This window comes from Eupeodes corollae, chromosome 3, assembly GCF_945859685.1.
Source record: "Eupeodes corollae chromosome 3, idEupCoro1.1, whole genome shotgun sequence".
Taxonomy (NCBI): Eukaryota; Metazoa; Arthropoda; class Insecta; order Diptera; family Syrphidae; genus Eupeodes; species Eupeodes corollae.
The window spans coordinates 93,437,290-93,456,913 of NC_079149.1; the positions used below are offsets into that span (position 1 = coordinate 93,437,290).

At 34.1% G+C, this 19,624-nt stretch overlaps 1 protein-coding gene across 12 annotated transcripts in view; it reads left to right on the forward strand.

The window, feature by feature from the left end:
* LOC129948884 (CUGBP Elav-like family member 2) overlaps nt 1–19,624 on the forward strand; it is a 434,239-nt gene that overhangs the window by 353,924 nt on the left and 60,691 nt on the right. For 9 of the 12 annotated variants that reach the window (XM_056060028.1, XM_056060027.1, XM_056060025.1 and 6 more), the window contains 4 exons: nt 3,588–3,769; nt 3,996–4,293; nt 4,586–4,744; nt 9,396–9,422. In XM_056060028.1, coding sequence (XP_055916003.1) covers nt 3,588–3,769; nt 3,996–4,293; nt 4,586–4,744; nt 9,396–9,422 — 666 coding nt within the window. The remainder of the gene's footprint in view (nt 1–3,587; nt 3,770–3,995; nt 4,294–4,585; nt 4,745–9,395; nt 9,423–19,624) is intronic. The other 3 variants (XM_056060029.1, XM_056060032.1, XM_056060035.1) reach the window with 1 other exon arrangement.

Sequence of the window (19,624 nt, forward strand, 5' to 3'; positions counted from 1 at the left end):
TCAAAGAAGTATATTTTTTGAAAAAAATCCATATAATGGTTTTTTTATAAATCAACAAAAACTGAAAAAAAAAATGTGTCATCTCCAAATTTGTACGACTTAAATATGTTTTCATCTCTAAAAAAATTTTGTGCGACAAAAAATTATGTTTTTGACATCTGATAAAATTTTGAGAAAAAGTTGGTAAAAATTGATTTTCGACTCAAATATCTTTTCAAAACTTTGAAATATTGGCTTTAATTTACTTTTATCTTTCAAAAAATATTGTTGTCAACATTCAATTAAAGTTTGAAAGAAATCGAACTGACAGTTTTTGTACAAAAAATTAAAAACCGAAAAAAATTAACAAAAATTGGAAGAAAATGATTTTCGACTAAAATATCTTTAAAAAGCTTTGAGTTAATAGCTTGTATCTAATTTTTTCTTATAAGGAATATTGTTTTCAACATTAGAACAAATTTTGAGAAAAATCGAATTGACAGTTTTTTTACAAAAAATAAAAACCTAAAAAAAAATGTATAAAAGTTGGTAAAAATTGATTTTCGACTCAAATATCTCTTCAAAATTTTTAAATATTGGCTTCAAACTAATTTAATCTTATAATAAATATTGTTTCCAACATTCAGTAAAATTTTTAAAAAATTCGAATTGACAGTTTTTTACAAAAAAATAAAACTCTGAAAAAAACAATACTAAAACTTTATAAAAATTTATTTTCGAATCAAATAGCTTTTCAAAAATTAAAAATATTGGCTTCAAACCTATTTTATTTCATAGAAAATATTGTTTTCGATATTCGGTAATTTTTATATGAAAATCCAACAGTCCGTATTTTCATAAAAAATAAAATCTACAAAAAATAGTACGCAAATTTGGTAAAAATTGATACGAGTACATATAGACAAACTTTTAAGCAAGACAAATAGACAGACGCGATGGGAAGTTATCAGTGTGGGTCGCATCCCAGCCTATTTTTTTATTTTTTATAATCTATTGGCCAAAGAAATTCTTAATTTTGTGGTTAAGGTCTTCGAGTTACAATTGCTGCTATATTGTGTTAATCTTGTAAAATCTAGAAAATTAATGTTTTTCAAAACTTTTTATAACGTGGTTATAAATGAAGCTTCAATTCAAAACCACAAGTTTGTGCAGACATTTCCTTTATTTACGTGTCCTTGATAGAGTAATACGCATTCAGGCCAGTTCAATGGCCCGATATCACAATGAATTTTAAGGCTCATTGAAACCAGTTTGAGTCCCTTACGAAACGTGAGAGGCTGATGCCCATATGATTTGGATCCTTTAAATCAGTTTAAAGTATTCTCCGTGCGTTTTTGAGATGGTACAGGGCATGTACCGAGAAGTGAAGAACTGCTTCTTCCTCTTCCTCTTCCATTCAGCTTCTTCAAATTTACTTAAGACTATACCTAGGCGCTTGGAATTCTGTTCTATTAGACAGGCCCGGTTATGATACCTATTATCCAGCTTATATGCGATCTGCTTGGAGATAGCATCGCTTTGAATCTATTGTAGGCCAGATGTTTTTTGTGACCTGACACAAGGTGATGTTATTCCACTTGGTGTTTGCCTTCTTCATAGCGTCCTGCATTAGCAATAGCTTACAAGTAGCGATTGGTATGCCAGCATTTGCAAAATGTGGCAGAATCCGTTGTAATGTACCATTCCTAGCGAGTTCATCTGCCTAACAGTTTCCTGGATCGTCTCTTTACCCCAGCACCCTGCAAAGTTCAATATTAAACCGTTTCACCATCTCCATTAGAGATCATAGACAGTTATAGACTGTTATAGAGCTTGTAGAGATAGAATCCAAAGATTTGAAAGCGGATTGACTATTTTAGAAAATTATCATGGTCTTAATAAGCCAGGACAAGACTTCTTTTTTTGGAAAGAAGGCAGAATGAGAGTCTTAATTTCAGTAGTTTAGAGTACACACCTCCACCATCCCCTTCTTTTGTTTTTGATAAATCTGTATATAAGTGGACTGACTCGTCTTCCAGAAACGCAATATCTTTCCAGAAAGATCTGGAAGATTTAGAAATTTGTATGTTTCTGTAGAAAATGCAGTTGGGGGGTGGTGTAGTCTGTGTACTTTGGAATTGATTTTAAACACCTAAGAATTACGGAGTGACCAATATTGTTGTTAGTCCACTGCGAAGAAGCTTTGAGATGAATATCAGAGCTCGCAGCTATTTGTTTGAAAAAATGTATGTAACAATATGTCCAATGCCGCAGATGGGGTCATGCGAAGCGATCCGCTTATACACTGGCAAGCAAGGTTTATAGCTTTTTCTAAAGCAGTCCACCACACTGCCACACCGTACATTAAAATCGGTCTGATTACCGATGTGTATAGCAGATGCGTTATTCAGGGTTGTTAGCCCCATTTATTTACAATAGGTTTTTTGCAAGAAAAGAGAGCTACAGTAGCATTTTTGACTCTTTCTTGTACATTTTGTTTCCAATCCAGTTGTTTGTCGGAAATAAGACCTAGGTACTTAGCCTCATCTGAGAACTTTAGTTGGATTCCTTTAATATAAGGAGGGTTAACAAATGGAATTTTATAAGTTCTCGAAAATTGGACTAATTCGGTTTTATGTGGGTTAACACCCAGTCCACACCGATCAGCCCAAAGTATGAATCTGGCATTATGTAAGAGTTTCTTCAAGTTTATAAGATACTTTTCTGAAACCAATATAGCAATTTAATTCATTTTGGGCTAATATTTATTTGTGTTTTGAATTAAGCTTCATATAAGATTTGACATTCAACTAGTGGCAAATTAAATTTGAATGGCCTTAAGCGTCCTCATAAAATTTCTACCAATTTTAAAAACGCTTTGTAAGAAATATGTTCTGGAATTAACTATGTGCTGTGTAGTGTATTTAAGGTGTTCATATAGAGCATATAATTCTATAAAACCTCGTTGAGATAAACTGAAAACATACTAGTGTGGAACAGTAGCAGGTTATCGAACTACTAGTATATTCAGACAAGATTGACGGACATTTAATGCGTTTCAGTGCTTGCACCTTCCTCCTAGTTTCCTATAGACAAAAATAGTCAATACCTAGACAAAAGTCGTAGATAGCATATGTAATCTAAAGAGTTGTTGTATCCCACGTTACGAACGAAACGAAACGAATATACCTAGCTTATATTGCCTATCAGGTTTGCTGTCAATCCATGTGTTTTTTTTTTGTTGCAGAGCATTTATTGAGTCTGATAGATGTTTTGTACGTTATATCTTTTTAAGGTTCCAAATTGTACAGAATTCTAAAGCTTTTTGTACGCTTAAGGGATGTTAATTAAAAAAGGTTGTCTAAACATACTTTGTATATCAACTTTTTGGTTGGTTTAAGATCTTTTGATATGACTTTCATTCAATTCTTTTAAGAAAAAATGTTTCTTGTTTGTTCTTAATACATAAGTTTGACCTTAGGACAAAATTAGGATTGGTTTACAAGAATTCTTTTAGTCTGGTTTCGTCACATTTCGAAATAACTCAATATTAAATTTTTTAAACATTATAAATCATTATTAAATTGTTTTAAATTTTATATTTTCAGAACGGAAACTTTTTGTTGGTATGCTAAATAAGAAACTAAACGAAAACGAAGTCCGTAAATTGTTCGAACCCTTTGGAACAATCGAAGAGTGTACTGTGTTGCGTGATCAAAACGGACAGAGTAAGGGGTGTGCCTTTGTAACATTTTCAACAAAACAATCTGCGATATCAGCCATCAAAGTAGTAAGTTAAAAAATATCTATACTTCAATGTCAATTTTGTCAATAAAACCATCATTCAGCCTTTCTATCCTAAAAAGCCCTTCTTTTGACTTTTTTTTTTAACTTGTGCATATACGTTATGACGTTTGTGTTTTTCATATCGCCTTATTTTCGATAATGTATTTTCATCAATTTAACTTAATTATATTCACTTATATAATTTCATTTTCTTCTTTTTTTTCTCATAGACATTAAATCAAAATAAAATCATGGACGGATGCACCTCACCGTTAGTTGTCAAATTTGCCGACACCCAAAAAGAAAAAGAGCAAAAGAAAATCCAACAGATCCAAGCGAATCTATGGAACTTAGCTTCGAATATAAATATCCCGCTGGGCCAGACGGCGACATCTGTATCAACTCCAATACTGCCAAATCCACCGCAACAAGCGAGTCCTGTACTAGGATCGGACGCCATAACACCATCGTCCTTGCAATTTTTGCAACAACTTCAAGCTGTTGGCTTACAGCAACAGATTTTGCAAGGTAAGCGCATTTAAGCAGAAGTTGTATATAGTTTAAGTTGTATAGCAAAAGCACCATCACCACCAAAAGCAGAAGCAGCTCAACTTACAGATATATGTATAAGTGTGTATTTATGTAGCATCATCTACCAAAGGTGGCCAAAAAAACGAAATAATTTGTTGAGCTGTGCTTATCCGTTTTTAAAGGACTTAAGGATACGTGAAATTGAATACATAAAAGCTTTATTTATGAGTTTTTCTTTATTATTTTGGTCTTGTCTTATATTTTTCTTTATGTTTTATTTTTGTGGCAGGTTTAAGCGCACAAACAGGAGGAGCTGATGCATCAGCGGCTGCTGCTGCTTTCAATGTACAAAATTTAGCTGCTATTGCAGCTATGACCCAACCATCGTTGACCGCTAGTGCCGCACAACCAGGAAGCGCGCAACTCACAAATGCAGCTGCCCTCTTATGTAAGTGTTAATAATTCTTCCTTTATTTTTGTTTTACTTTTTAAAACTGTTTGTTATCAAAAGTGTGTGTATGTGGATGAAAAGCATTTTTTTTTGTTAAATTTCATGATTTTGAGTTTGTCACGGAAACAGTTTATATTTTTTTTTTTCTTAATTTGAATAACAATTCAAACGGGGGTGGCACACACAATTTCTAGTTGTGGAAAAGTAAAGGGTTTTACAAAAAATTATAAACTATTATTTTAAATAGAAAATTTAGTTTGCTTGTATGTTTGTTTGTTTGTTTGTCCGTTCTTCACGTCGCAATGCAGTAATAGTATGACATGATTTTTTGTGTGGAGATAGTTACGAAGCTGGAGAGTCTTTTGAGCTACTTTTTATTGGGCTAAAATATACCATTCCTAGCTCATTGGAACAAATCCGGCGAAAACACTTTTAATTGTATAATAGTCATTAGGTGTTTCCTGATTTTGGACCTAGCATAATTGTCTCCCATAAGGCGAGTGGGGTAAGAACATATACCCTCTTCATGTGACACAGCTTGAGCGAAACATTATTAATGTTAATATCATAACTATCGTTGGAAAAGGTGAAAATTATATCTACAGGGTTTCCAGGTTACAATTCAAAAGATTTGAATTACCTATTAAAGTAAGTTTCGCTGTATATTGCGTGTTCGGGGGTATGCAATGCCCAAAATTTGTTCATTCTCAAACCTAATACAACGGCTTATTAGTTTGATGCTTGTCGATCTAACAAGTTTTTTCTTTAAGTTGATAGGGCAAGATTGGTCATAGGTGTCGTAACGTAAATGGACAAAATTTAATAGGTAGAAATTATTACGGCTTAAAATTTCACAAATGATTTTTGCAAAAGTTGCTTGTACGAAGAGGAGACAACTATGGGCATACATGTACACTGCTAACCACTAGGATGAGGCCTAAAATTTCACAAACTCAAATTGTCTGTCCAACGCATAAACCTTATGAAAAAGCGATAGCCAAACGTTTTCAATAATGTTGAAGTGTACTGAATATAGAGGAAGTGACAAAAGTTCCACTTCTATTAATTGAATTCAAATTTAAGAACTGTCTTTTTGGAAAAATCAACATCATAAACTTAATGAAAACGCCATGGCCAAACGTTTTCAATTATGTTAAAATGTGGTGAATATCGGACACGCGGTAAAAGTTCCCCTTCTTCTGCTTGAATTCAACTTTTAAGAACTGTTGAAGTGTGAATAAGGGCATTGTCTTTTTGGAAAAATCCAAGGGAGAGGTCCAAAAATGCTTTCGACCTCTGTTTTTGAAAATTACCGTTTCAGCAAACATTTACATACAGTTATTCCCGTTCATTATTTTGGACAAAATCTTCAAGTCAAATATGCCATAGTAGGATGTATCTCCCCACAAAATCTCACCTAATGTAGGGCTATGGTGTCATCCTTTCTTAGATCATTGAAATACAAGTTCTAACCAGCGGCTTGTCATGGTTAAACTTTATTAAAAGCTAAGAGGCAACGAGTTTCCATTCACTGCTCGGAAGTAATATGCTCTTTTGCAAAATTCATGCAAAGCGTTTTTGTGTACTTGCCTAAAAACAGGTTTAAATTTTTGTGTTTTTGTCTGGATAGTATTCCTTTTTTGTATTATTCCTAAAATCTTTGTTACTCTAGCTGATAATCAGCTTTTGGCCCTTATTTTATTGGAATTTGAGACATTCAGTTCTAGTTCTGTTCTTAGTTCTGCCTTGTACCCTTTTTAATGTTTCGATATTTTTGTGGATCAGCAACTTCTTGCTTCTGTTGAGTGTCCCTACTAACTCACGTCCTGAAAATTCTAAATCCTTGAAAACATCTATTTGTTCTCTTTCTGTAGCTCTCAAAGCTTTCCCCATTTGTATTTCAAATTAAATTAAATCATTTGTTTTCAACACTTTTTTAGATATTCTATACAAACGTTTTTAAAACATCGCACTTGAAAACTCCTGCACGGAAACATTCGCAATGAAATCATTCAAGTGAAGCATTGTTGTAAACAACTTTTTAGTGGTTCATTATTCGATATTGGGAAATTCTTACGCTATTCTTAATTGATTCCAAAATGTCTGTGGCCTCATTCTAGTGGTTGCCAGTGTATATTCCATCAGAAAACTACGATTTAACTAAGTAGACTTCAAGCCTTAGGATCGGAGTGATCTAACGAATTCAGAAAGTAATTGAAAAATCCATAAATCCATACGATATCATAATTGAACAACTTCTAGTCTAAATGTCAGCAGACCTTTCAACCTTAACAATCGCCAACTATGGCTCATTAATTAAATATTTTAAGTTTCTCTCCAAAACTGACATTGAACAATATAAATTAAGAAATTGTTGATTAAAACGGTCTTAAGACTTTATCTTGTCCGTTGTTCGCCTTAAAAGCGTTCATATCGGTTTTACGAGGAATTTAATCGTAAAAGCTGAAACCCATTTCAAAAAATATATTGTCTTAAAAAGTTCTTTAACGACTAAAAATAACAAATTTGTTCTAAATGAACAAATTAAAAACTTTCTGATCTGATATTAGTGTTCTGCCTTTCTTCAATTTTCAAACATTCAACATTAGTTTTATGTTCGTTTACAATGTTATTCTAAAAAAGTCCAAACATTTCCACCTTATTCACTTCAAGGAGACTATATTGAAAATCACTAAAATCTAATCCAATAGAAGTAGAGTGCATTGACCGGTTATGAATAAAAAGCTAACAAAATATAAACCTCTTATATCAATTAGCAAAAAAGCCAAAAAAGACAAAAATCGAGGCACATCATTTTCCTGCCAAAATCATTTTCATCAGCTGGAAAATAAGTTTTATGCTCCTCTCAAAATTAATCCATTAATGATTTCGTATACAAAATTACTCGTTCCCATCCTATCGCATCGCATCGCATACTCTTATTATTGCTCCTTGATCCAATATACATATAAATTTAAGAAATTACATTCTTTCTATTATCGCAAACGTATTGTCCCGCAACATTATCTGGCAAATCCTTCTCATAAAATCCCCCGCTTTATTGCATGTCAACCTTTTATACAAACAACTGTGAGGGGATGGGGTGGGAGGTATTGGGGAGGCAAAAATCACCCCAAATTTAATCCATATAAAAGCTAATTTTATGTAACCGTATAAAGCAAGTACATGAGTGTCGAACAAATGACAACAGCAACGACAACGACAACGATGACGACGAACTCGAGCACACATAAAATACAAACCAGAGGAAAAGGACTCTTCTTTGTCTACACAATCTACGAGTAGCTAGCTACAAGACAGCAAAACCTTCTTAAACTTCTTTCACTAATGAGTTTTCGTATCCCACAATTTTTTCGTTTGTTTGTGTTTTCGACAATATGTTCCTACCTATACCTTTAAAAAAAATGAAGCAGGATTTCTTACATCCTGTGTCAATTTATGTGTCATCGATTTTAATCGCATTGAAGGTTTTACGTTTTGATTTTCCTCTTTCCTTAAAACCACACACACCCCCCTCCCTGCGCCGTATTGGTTTAATTGTGTGCGCTATATGGACGGGACGCTCGGCCCGCTCGAGAGTGACCCGAATAATATGAATTTAATTTCACCCCATATGTGTGTAAGCTGTTGTTGAAATGGATATCTTTCAATGTATTATTATCTACCCCTAAAGTTGTGTCGTCTTGTGTAATTTTATATTGGATCAGAATTTTCCTCGTCGTTGGTCGCACTTGACTTGACAATGGATCCCCATAGCCATCTCTCCACTACTCTATACTGACAACAAAGGGGTAACAAATTAGTGTGTGCCACCCCTTGAGGGTCATGAAAAGAAGAACAGCTGAAAACAATTTTCAATCAACCACTGACAAAGTATAGACACTCAGTTCATTATTAAAGTGCATACGTCTTCTCTTGTTCCACCTGGTGGAGTCCTTGATTCTTCCATCGTATATTCGTATCTAACCCTCCCTTCTCCATTTAGAATAAAACAGGCATATAGCCCTATACTCGACGACGTCGAAAACAACCAACCCCAATATAGATATAAGCTGCTTCACCCTTCTTCAAAGCCTTATCTCTTTTTCGGTCCTAAAAATAGTCAACCAGTGCTCTATGATGATGATGATTGTCCTGCTTAGAGCTTTGGTATATCGGACGGAAGTGGAGTGGCGGCGTAAATGGGGATGATTTTATACGTCTATACGGCAGCTGGGCTATATGTTTGTTTGGGGAATGATAAGCCATTATTACCACTGTTTGTTGTTGTTTTTTTTTCTTTTCCTTTCCTTTTTTCAATGTGAGTGTGTATGTCTCTTTTATGTCTGTATTTATTTATTTATTTATTATTCTTTTTTTTTAATTTCTGTACAAAGTTTTAGTTAGAACATTTTATTGATTTTTCTTTCACGTGCACCAGACCATTTAGTTTAGAAGAGCATTATTAGTTATAGTTGGGTGTGTTATACTTTTGTTCATATTCATATATATATATCCTTCGTCCTATTTTGGACATTATATCGATTAAAAAAAATAACATAATATACAACTTTGTTTTTGTCTTATCTTAAAATATTAATCAAAAATATCTATTTCTCTATATTGTTTGCTTTATTATCGTGTGCAGGTCTATTAGGAAAAACCGCCAACTCAGGTGAGAACATAACAAAACAAACTTGTATAACTTCGTGTTTTTGAATTATTTTGATTTTTCTGTAGAGCGTTTTCAACGTTTTGTTTATTTTTTTTTTTCGTTTCTGATGTGAATGCAATTTAATAAGTCATATAAATATTGTTTAGCTTGGTTATCTTTTTTATTTGTTGTTTTTATTTTTCTTAAAAGACATTTTATTGAAATATGTGAAAATAATATTATATACACAACAGTGAAGATCTTTGGCTGTGTTTCACATGTTGGTCTTAATTCATTGCTTATGACGGGTTTACTTTTATCTGAATCTTCAATTTTGAAGAAAAAGGTCGAAATTCCAAATTTGCGAAATAGTGCCTCAAGGGAAATGATCACTTTCATTTTCTTATTGCTGTACGGCCTCTAAGGTTAGAGTAGGTTATTGTGGCTTTCCAAGATGGAAACGAACACACTTAGGCCAATTTAATGGCCCATTGTGATATCTTGCCTCTTCCTCCTAAGCTCAATGGAACCAGCTTGAGTTCCTTACGAAACGTGAAAGGCTGATTATACCGATATGATTTAGATCGTTAAAGAAATATTCTCCTAAGTAATTCTTACATTTTCGAGCTAGAGCAGGGTATATGCAGTGTCCGGTTATGACACCTATTATCGAGCTTATATGCGATCTGCTTAGAGAGCTAGATGTTTTTTGTTACTTGACACGTGGTGATGTTGTTCCACCTGGTGCCTGCCCTCCTCAGCGTCTTGCATTAGTAGCAGTTTACAAGTAGAGATTTTTATGCCAATACTTGCCAAACGTGGTAGGATGGGCTGTACTGTACCGTTCCTGGCGCGTTCATCTGCCTTACAGTTACCTGGAATGTCTCTATGGCCCGCACCCAGCAAAGGTGAATATTAAAATGTTGCGCTATCTTCATTAGAGATGATCGACAGTTATGGACTGTTATAGAGTTTGTAGAGACATCAGATGTTGATATCACGTTTTCTTTGAGCCAGGACAAGACTTCCTTTATCGCCAAAAGTTCTGCCTGAAACACGCTACAATGATTGGGATGGCGGAATGAGAGACTTAATTTCAGTCGTTCAGAGTACACACCTCCACCAATCCCGTCTTTTGTTTTTGACCCAACTGTGTAAAAATATATTGACTCATCCTCCAAGAATGCCCTATCATCCCAAAAAGATCTGGAAGGTATAGAAATCTGGCAGTTTCTGTCGAATTGCAGTTGGGGGATGGTGCAGTCTGTGTGCTTTGGAATTGAATCCAAATACCTTTGAATTACGGAGTGGCCAATGTTGTTGTTAGTCCACTGCAACGAAGTTTTGAGGCGAATAGCAGAGCGTGCAGCTATTTGTTTGCTAAATATGTCAAGAAGTGTAAGGTAGAGCAAAGTGTCTAGTGCCGCAGACGAGGTCGTGCGAAGCGATTCGCTTATACATAGGCAAGCTGAACGTTGGACTTTATTTAGCTTATACCTTTCTCTAAAGCAGTCCACCATTTATTACCAATAGCGTTTTTGCAAGAAAAGAGAGCTACAGTAGCTTTTTTGACTCTTTCCTGTACGTTGCGTTTCTAATTTAGTTTTTTGTCTAAGACAAGACCTAGGTATTTAGCCTCGTCTGAGAATTTTAATTGGATTCCTTTAATGTAAGGAGGGTTGACAAATGGAATTTTGTATCTCTTCCGAAAATAAGACCAAATCGGTTTTGTGTGGTCTAACACCCAGTCCACACCGATCAGCCCAAAGTATTAGTCTGTCCAAGGCATTTTGTAAGAGTTCTTTTAGGATGCCAAAATGCTTTCCTGAAACTGCTATAGGAACGGCGTCCGCATAGGCTATCACTCTGAAACCCTCCGCATCCAGACTAGTTAGGATTTCATTCACCACTAGGTTCCATAGGAGAGGGGATAGAACACCACCTTGCGGTGTCCCTCTACTAACGAATCGTCTGCTAGAAGAGTTGCCCAGTTTTGAGTTAATTATTCTCCTAGTAAGCATTAAGCGAACTCTCTACATTTAGAGATGTCAGTGCAGATGTGATTGCAGATGTGTCCACGTTGTTAAAGGCACCTTCGATATCAAGAAAAGCAACCATAGTGAACTCTTTATGAAGTAGGGAATATTCGATGGTGCGTACTAAAGTGTGTATCGCTGTTTCCACTGTTGAGACGAAGACAGAAGGCTTGTATCGATACGTGCCCTGAAATAGATATCAATCAATCTTTCCAAGGTTTTAAGAAGGAATAATGATAGACTTATAGTTCGTAGATCTTTAGGATTGACTTGGGAGCATTTACCTGCTTTAGGTATAAAAACAACTTTAACTTCTCTCCATGCCGAGGGAACATAGACCAGGTAAAGACAGCTGGTAAAAATTGCCCCAAGGATTGGTGCAATTATTTCAGAAGTCTTTTGTAGCTTTAAATGGTTTGAAGTTGCTGAGAGCCCATTGTAGCTTATCCCTTGTGATCAGACCTTGTGGATACGTTGTATTTGAACTTGAACGTATAAAACTGTTGCAAGTTTCGGTAAGAGAACTACCAGGAAAGTGAGTGTCCAATAGTAAGTTCAGTGATTCATTACTTGAATTTGTCCAGGAGCCGTCTGTATTTTTCAAGCAGCTTGGCATAGCTGGATTAGTTGAAAGAATTTTCCTTAACCTAGGGGCTTCAGAAGTTTCTTCTATCATGATACAGAAGGATCGTCAAGAAGATCGCTTAGATTTCCTTAGTGGCTCCTTGCAGATTCTTAGGGATTCTTTGTAGAAGTCCCAATTAGAGGCTAGTCCATTACCGTAGCATTGCCTGCATCAAATCACTCATTGCATACATTTTAAATTCAAAATGACTTGAAGTGTTCCTTTTCAGTCTTAGAAAGTTCCACGAAGTTCACTGTCCAAAAAATCATATTTTTGATGATTCATGACGGTCCCGTGTTTCCTTGGTTCGTGAATCAATTATTATAATACGTTAGTATTATTAATAGAACATTATTCTATGCCAACATAGAAACTTGTCAAAAAACACATCTCTACGGTCACATTTTTCGTCACTAAAGATGATGTTTCGGCCAAAATTTGTATCCTCTTCCAAACGATTCGAAGCCCCAGTCAGCGAACAAACGGCGTTTTCTACTAATGAACTTTAAGCTCCTGGGTCAGTTTGATCTTGAACGGGTGCAAGTCCAAGTCCTGAAGCAAAAATAATTACCTAGAATACAATATTTTAACATTGGAAATGAAACCTAGTAGTTCCCTGAGATAGTACTGTACGAAGTATTATTAGAGTAATTCTTGAGATGTGTCTTGCAAATTTTCAAGAAGCAGGCAATACTTTCAACAGCATTTCTTGAACTCGTAATATTGGATATTCGTATGTTTTTGCATCTTGCATTAATAACTGCAACGCGGAACAAAAGGTCTACAACAACTTTTCTATACCACTCGAGGGTTTTTCTTAACTGCGAATGAAATGCAGCTATTGGCTCTGATATGTCTATAACGGCTCTCGGTTTAAATTTTTCGCCTTTCCATCGTCTTATTGCTGATGATTTAGCTATATGGCAAATAGATGGCAGAAGGACATAACATTTATCATGTTATTTTAGCACAGTAATGCGTCCATCCTTTTGTTGGGCAATTCTATAATTTTTGTCCACGTATGGTGGAAGCTTTTCAAGAATTTTTCTTGTTGTTTCAAAAGTCAGTTTTTCGATTTCTCAAAAACGTTTCCAATATTACCCCAGTGCAGTAATTATCGTTGACAAGGTTCACTATGAAATAAATGTTGCCATTTTCATTATTAGGACTTCAATTCCGTGAATGCCAGAGAATCGAAAAAACTTCTCTTTCCATAATGGTTGAATTTCTTCATGCCACTGTGAGACTTCAGTGCTTAATCTTTATATTAAAAGGCAAAGCATTGGTCCGATGTCTTAATTTATTTGAAGCTTACCAAAACCTTGTTCTTTATCATCTTCTTTTTCCAAAATTGCATACGACGTGTTAAAGTCAATTTCTGGTTGGTTTATAATAATCTGATTCACTCCCGGAACCTAAATCTCCATTTTCAAAATATGTAACTTACTGTAACAATTTGATACTTTCGATTATAAAAAACAAGTTTACTTTAAATTCAATCGAATCCTGAATTGAATCAATTTTTGTAGAAATGTAGAACAGTAGCAAAGGAGAACACTTTTCATATTCACATATGATTCATGAATGCTGGAAACACAGGACATAAAAGTTCTACGTATCAAATGTGTTTCAAAAGACGTGATTGCAATGTTTTTTAATATGAGACAAAATAGTGAACGTAGATTATTTCTTCAATCTGTTTCTATGAAGAAGTTGTTGGGCGATTTTCGTACATTTCGAAATGGGTTTTTCCTAATTCAAACACATATTTCTTCTAAAAGTGCTGAATGTATTTTTGTACTTTTGTTTGTACTCTACAAATGTGAAAACCAATAACATAATTGATTTTTGAGACAGTTATTTACTGTCCCATTTACTTCCAACATTTTGTTTTGTTCATCTTTGCTATTATTCTATCTTCTTCTCCTTATTTATTCTTGTATCCAGCACCAACCCTCATCTGCTTTCTTTTTTTCAATTCCCTAAAATAGATTTGAAGATTTATGTCCCAAATCGATATAATCTTCAACAAGGGACCATTTGGACGTAATAAACATTAACAAAGTATGATTTATGGTTAAATGCACTTACTTTCCCGTGACAAGGGCCCCAACTAATAAATGTCACTTTTGTAAGCTAAGAGATTTGAGGTCTTCTTTTTCTTGATATTTCTTCCTTGTGCTGCTGTCACTTTTCGTTGATTTTAAAGATTTTCCAAGTTTTAGATTGAAGGTTTAAGGACTTTTCTAAACGATCAAGTCACGGTCAGCTCCTGCAGTCTCAAGAATTTGACACTATAGCAGTTAAATATTAGCAGCCAGACTATTGATACACAACGAAGGTATTCAATCTAATTTAGGTGGATAGCAATTATTATTTACATCTTTGTATCCTTAACCTGAGCTGAAATATTTCCACAACTCCTGGGGTTGGATTTGGAAGTCAACCTAATCACCAAACCACAGGCATTTAGGATTTGGAGGTGAATATCTATTGAGCTAATTCAATTTTTCTTGTTTCTTGAACTGCTGTTCTATTTCGTCAACAAAAAAACGAATTGGTGTCATCTTGTTTCACAAAAACTAGAGGTTATGGCCTTTGCAACCAAATTGTTGAGATCATTTGCTGCCTTCTTTTAACTTCCTACCATGACACATGTTTATTCCCTATTTTCAATAATTCAGCAGAAAAGTCTACAATTTAAGCAAATACTTTCTGAGATGGTTTTTTCCATTTTCGTCCATGAAATGATTATTATTCATTCATTCAACGTCGTTATATTATGAGTTTAAGAAGTATCTATAATCAACCTTGGAGTTGATTTAAATTTCTTTCATTTTTCGTAATTAGAAGACTGTAAGCCAATACTTCCTGTTCAATGGTGTTCCATTTTCTTTCTAGGATAAGTTCCATATGAACAATTTTAATTTCAGTGGGATGATAATATCCAACCAAATTTTCTAACGTGATATTGCTGATGACAATGGCTAAAATAATGCTACTGCGCTTAAAAGCTTTTCTTCTTCTTCAACACCCTGACTTTACAATACTTCTGAGCTTTAATAAAAATTTAAGTATGAAAGTTATCTATGATTTCCAAAAGCAAGGATTAAAACGTTGCATTTCCTGTGGATAGTGTTTATTTTGTGATTGCTTCTTCATTTCCACAATTTTTTTTTTTTGGTCCTTAAAATTGTGCATCGAATATTTTCCACAACGCTTGCCAACCAACAAAAAGAAAGTAACGAAAAATGATACTCTGATGGTGGTATATATGGTTTAACGAAAAAATAATGTGTTGGTATATAACTACTCGTATCCTTGCTGCAGATGATGTTCGTACTTTGTTGTGTTATTCTTGTTTGGCTTGAGATGAATGCTGCATCAGTTCACTGGTCTCGTTTATATAACGTTGTTTTTTTGCTAGTGTTGTTATTGTTGGTTGTGTTCTAATAAAATAGCTATTAGCGTGGGAAGAGTTCATTCGTAATTACTCTCCATTAAAAGTGCATGGTCATCATGGATATCCTTTCAAAAAAAAAAGCAAAAAGGATATATAAAACACACACACACACAACCCAATAACCCATCATACTCTCTGCCATTCACATGCACACATAACAAAATTGCATTCGTTGATGGTTTTTCTTGTCGTTATTGTTGTTTTTGTTACTTTAAATGATGCCAAAGTATCCTACACATACAGATCCTGCAATGGATAGGATATGAAGAAGTACAAAAAGCAAATTTTAAGCTTTAGTGGTATTTGAGCGAGATTAAAATTTTAAAAGGCTATTTGCTTCTTCTTCGGTTAAAAGTTACTGACTTTTTACTCACATAAGACGCTATAGCTATAGGTTTTCGGTTTAAGAATCTGCGGTAGTAATGTGTTTTTTTTTGTCTTGAAACGAATGTTTTTATGAGACAGGATTTGAAAACCATTTTTTTGATTTCAAGATAAAAATACTCGTATAAGTTTCTTTAAGGCTCAGCCCCGTACTTAAAATTTATATTCCAAAGATTTTAAGCCATTTTATGACTTAATTTTAGTCTTCCTCTTAATACAGCAAGTATTGGTTTTAAGTTAAAAAAAAAGAGGATGTAATTAAAAACATCATAATGCATTCGAAGAACTAAGTGAACTATTTTTAACCATAGCCTTCATATCTTTGTATATCGTGTGGGTCTCTTCATTCTTTTTATTGTTATTCGATTTCAAGTCGAAATGATTTTAAAACCGAAAGAGTCTCCTTAAATTGTTAACTTAGTATTGCCAAGTCTTGAGTCAAATCCATAAAGAGAGTATCACTTAACCTGTGGCCATCAAACTTACATTGTTTTTTAAATATTGTTTAATAATAAAAACATATTGTTCTGTCTTGTTCTAATAATATTAAATAAATAAATAAGGTTGTAAACTAGGGCCTGTGTGCGTGTAATGTTTTTGGGGATGGAGGTTTAAAGCCGAATCCGAACGGCTTAGAAAGCACTATTCATGGCAAGAATTACTCTTGAAGAATTTTTCAATCTCGCCAGAGACATTATCCGTGAAAAAAAATTTTAGATGACACAGGCAGGGTTTGAACCTTAGACCTCTAGCATGATATTATAACGAACAAACCATCACACCACGGGTACTACGTTATAATTAAGTGAACTATGAAATTATTTATTCGGAAGAATCAAATAGTTAACCATTGGTTTTGGGAATCATGTGTTCCAACAGACTAAGCCTATGTCTGTCATTTCGTCTTCCCAATCACTGTAGCATGTACTAGGCAGAACTTCTTACCATCGAAACAGCCTGATCTTAGCTCAGAGAAAACTTGATATCGATCAACTTGATACATACGCATCTTTTCAGATAGTCAAGTTGCCATAAAATCAAACGACTTCCAAACGATTCCAAGTACAGTTAGCGAACAAAAAGCTTTGTCTATGGTTATGAACGTTGAGCTACTGGATCTTGTACGAGTGTAGGCCAAAGTCCCGACGCAAAATTCGTCAAGTTGAAGTCTGCGAAAGGCCGAGTTCTTGTGCACGAAGAGGAATAGACTGCCTCGCGTTCTGCCGAACACTTTTTTGGACTTCGGCACTCCGCCGATCTTGCGTTGCTTGAACGTACAGGTGATTTGACAAATGTAATTTAAACAAAATGGACTCTACGGGGCGCCAAATCTACGCCCGCCAATTTAAAAACCCTGTACAATAACTTGTCGATCAATTAAACTAGTTTGAATAATGCTTGATACTAAACGCTCTAAGCAACTTCCTTAGGTTACAGGAAGTTAATGGGTAAAGACCATGTTTTTTGACTTGGAGCTCCCAAAGTAGAGGGGATAGCGTCTTAATTTCTTTGTTTATAATATGCTATGTCACAACTCTACTTTTAAGACTTTTACTATAGTGATCCTAGTGATCTAAAAGATTTCAACACTTTTGTCTCAAAAGCTTTATAGCATAGCTAGCTCTTACTGTTCAACGAGTAAGGTAGATCTTAAGATCAACGTAGTATCACAAGGGATCAACAATTAGTGTGTGTTAGTTTTCCCTTAACAGTCACCCTAACCTTACTTATCTCAAGGCATATCTATTCTTATATAAAATAAAAGTCGCCAAAAAATCTTCCAATAATGTCAAAACCCTCAAAAAAGTTTCTTTTTTCATATGAAAGTTAGCTTAAACTAGGTACATATTTAAAAGTCTTTAATTCATTAACTATTTCAAACAGTAAAAAAGCCATGTACAGTGTCAATTTAATTACAAATCCTATTTGTACTTCTATAATTCCATCTTCAACTAATTCACTATCGTCATAGAGTTGAACTTTCTTGTAGCAGTAAATAACAAAAATCCATGCCCTCAATTTAATCTGAAAGATTCCAAGCCAAATCATTTGTGCTTGTATTTCATCTGTTTTCCTTTCTTCCTTCCAAAAATCAGCCCTAGCCTCAGCAAGCCTCAGAAGGAGCAACAGCCAACAGAGAACTAATAGGAAAAAAAGGAAATAATAAAAATGACCGGCTGACGAAAAGGATTTAAACTAAAATGAATTTTCATTTATCCTTTGTGTAAACTTTGTATTCAAATTTTCAGCCTCTCCACACTACTTCATCTTCATATCTCGCTTAATCTATCTCCAGTCTCCACAAACTCATACACAGTAGACACACATAAATACCAGCTGAAGGACTCGCTTATATTTTCCATTGAAATTTTTGTGTTAAACATCATCAACATAGAGTGGAGAGGAAAAGAGGCTCAACATGGGGTCGGTCTTCGGTCGTCGTCGTTGGTCGTTGTCGATAGAATAATGTAGAACTTCCTCTTCAGTTGGACATTCAACAAAACTATAGTCATTGACTTGAGGCTATGTTATACGAGTTATAATAGTCTATATGTATTATATTGTATATGCTGTGTGCTTATGGATGGTATGCTGTTGTAAGAGGATAAATTTGCTTATGGGATATCCTTTCCATGTCGACCATTACATCATTTTTCATATAAATCTTAATCAAAGTTAGTTTTGAACTTTTGACTTTTCTATGCCTTAGTGTAGTTCAATCCTATACATTAAATGTGAAAAGTTCGTCGAGGAGTTACAGTTGGGCGCCATTTAGCATACAAAAATGAAAAGAAACTAAAATAAAGTTAAAATTGAAATTGAAAAGTAAGGATTTGGAATCTGGTACTATGATGGCTTGGTAAAGTATCCTATAGTTTAGTCAACTTAATTGGTTTCAATTGAATTGAGCAAAATTCTTTCTAAGTTATTTTATTTTATATTTAGTTATAGGTTGAAGTATGTACTAGATCAATATGTGCATTTATTGAAAATAGAAATTAAGTCTAGAGCAAAGCATTTCTATTTATATATAAGCTTTTTGAGAGATTATTTTACTGATGGTATAGAAACCTTCAGTTGATCTATGTTTACAGTACAAATCCTTATAAAATTTATAACACACTTGCAAACTAAGTAGATTTTCCCGCCAAAAGTGACAAAATAAATAAGTTAATTAATTTCAAAGTCTACAGGGACTCTCACATCAGAACTTGCTCGTAGAAGCATACACAATCTTCAATATGATATTTTTATTCCCCCTAGAGCAAAAAACAAATTGGAATTATATTTTTAGAATTACATAGATATGTATAAGCACGAAAATATTCAAAACTACGTATAGTAGTGTGCTTTTACTATGAAGTTTTGTTTCCACACGATATTTGATTGAGTTACATTAGTCGAGTAGAATATGAAAAAATAAAACAAGTTATTTTCGTTTAAAACTGAGATATGAGTTTTGAAAATTCAGCTTTTTTTACAATTTAGTTTATTTTTACACGACACATTTTTTGACATGAAGCTTGCTCAGAAAAGCTAAGTAATTACAAAAAAACTTGATTTCAAAAAGAGTAAGAGTTTAAAAAGCAATGGACTTAGGTGACTCCCTTGTGGACCACCAAAATTGACTTTAAATTGACACAAATATCTATCTTTAATATATGATAAAATTCATATAGAAAAATGGTCCTTAAGTCTAATTTTACTTAATTTA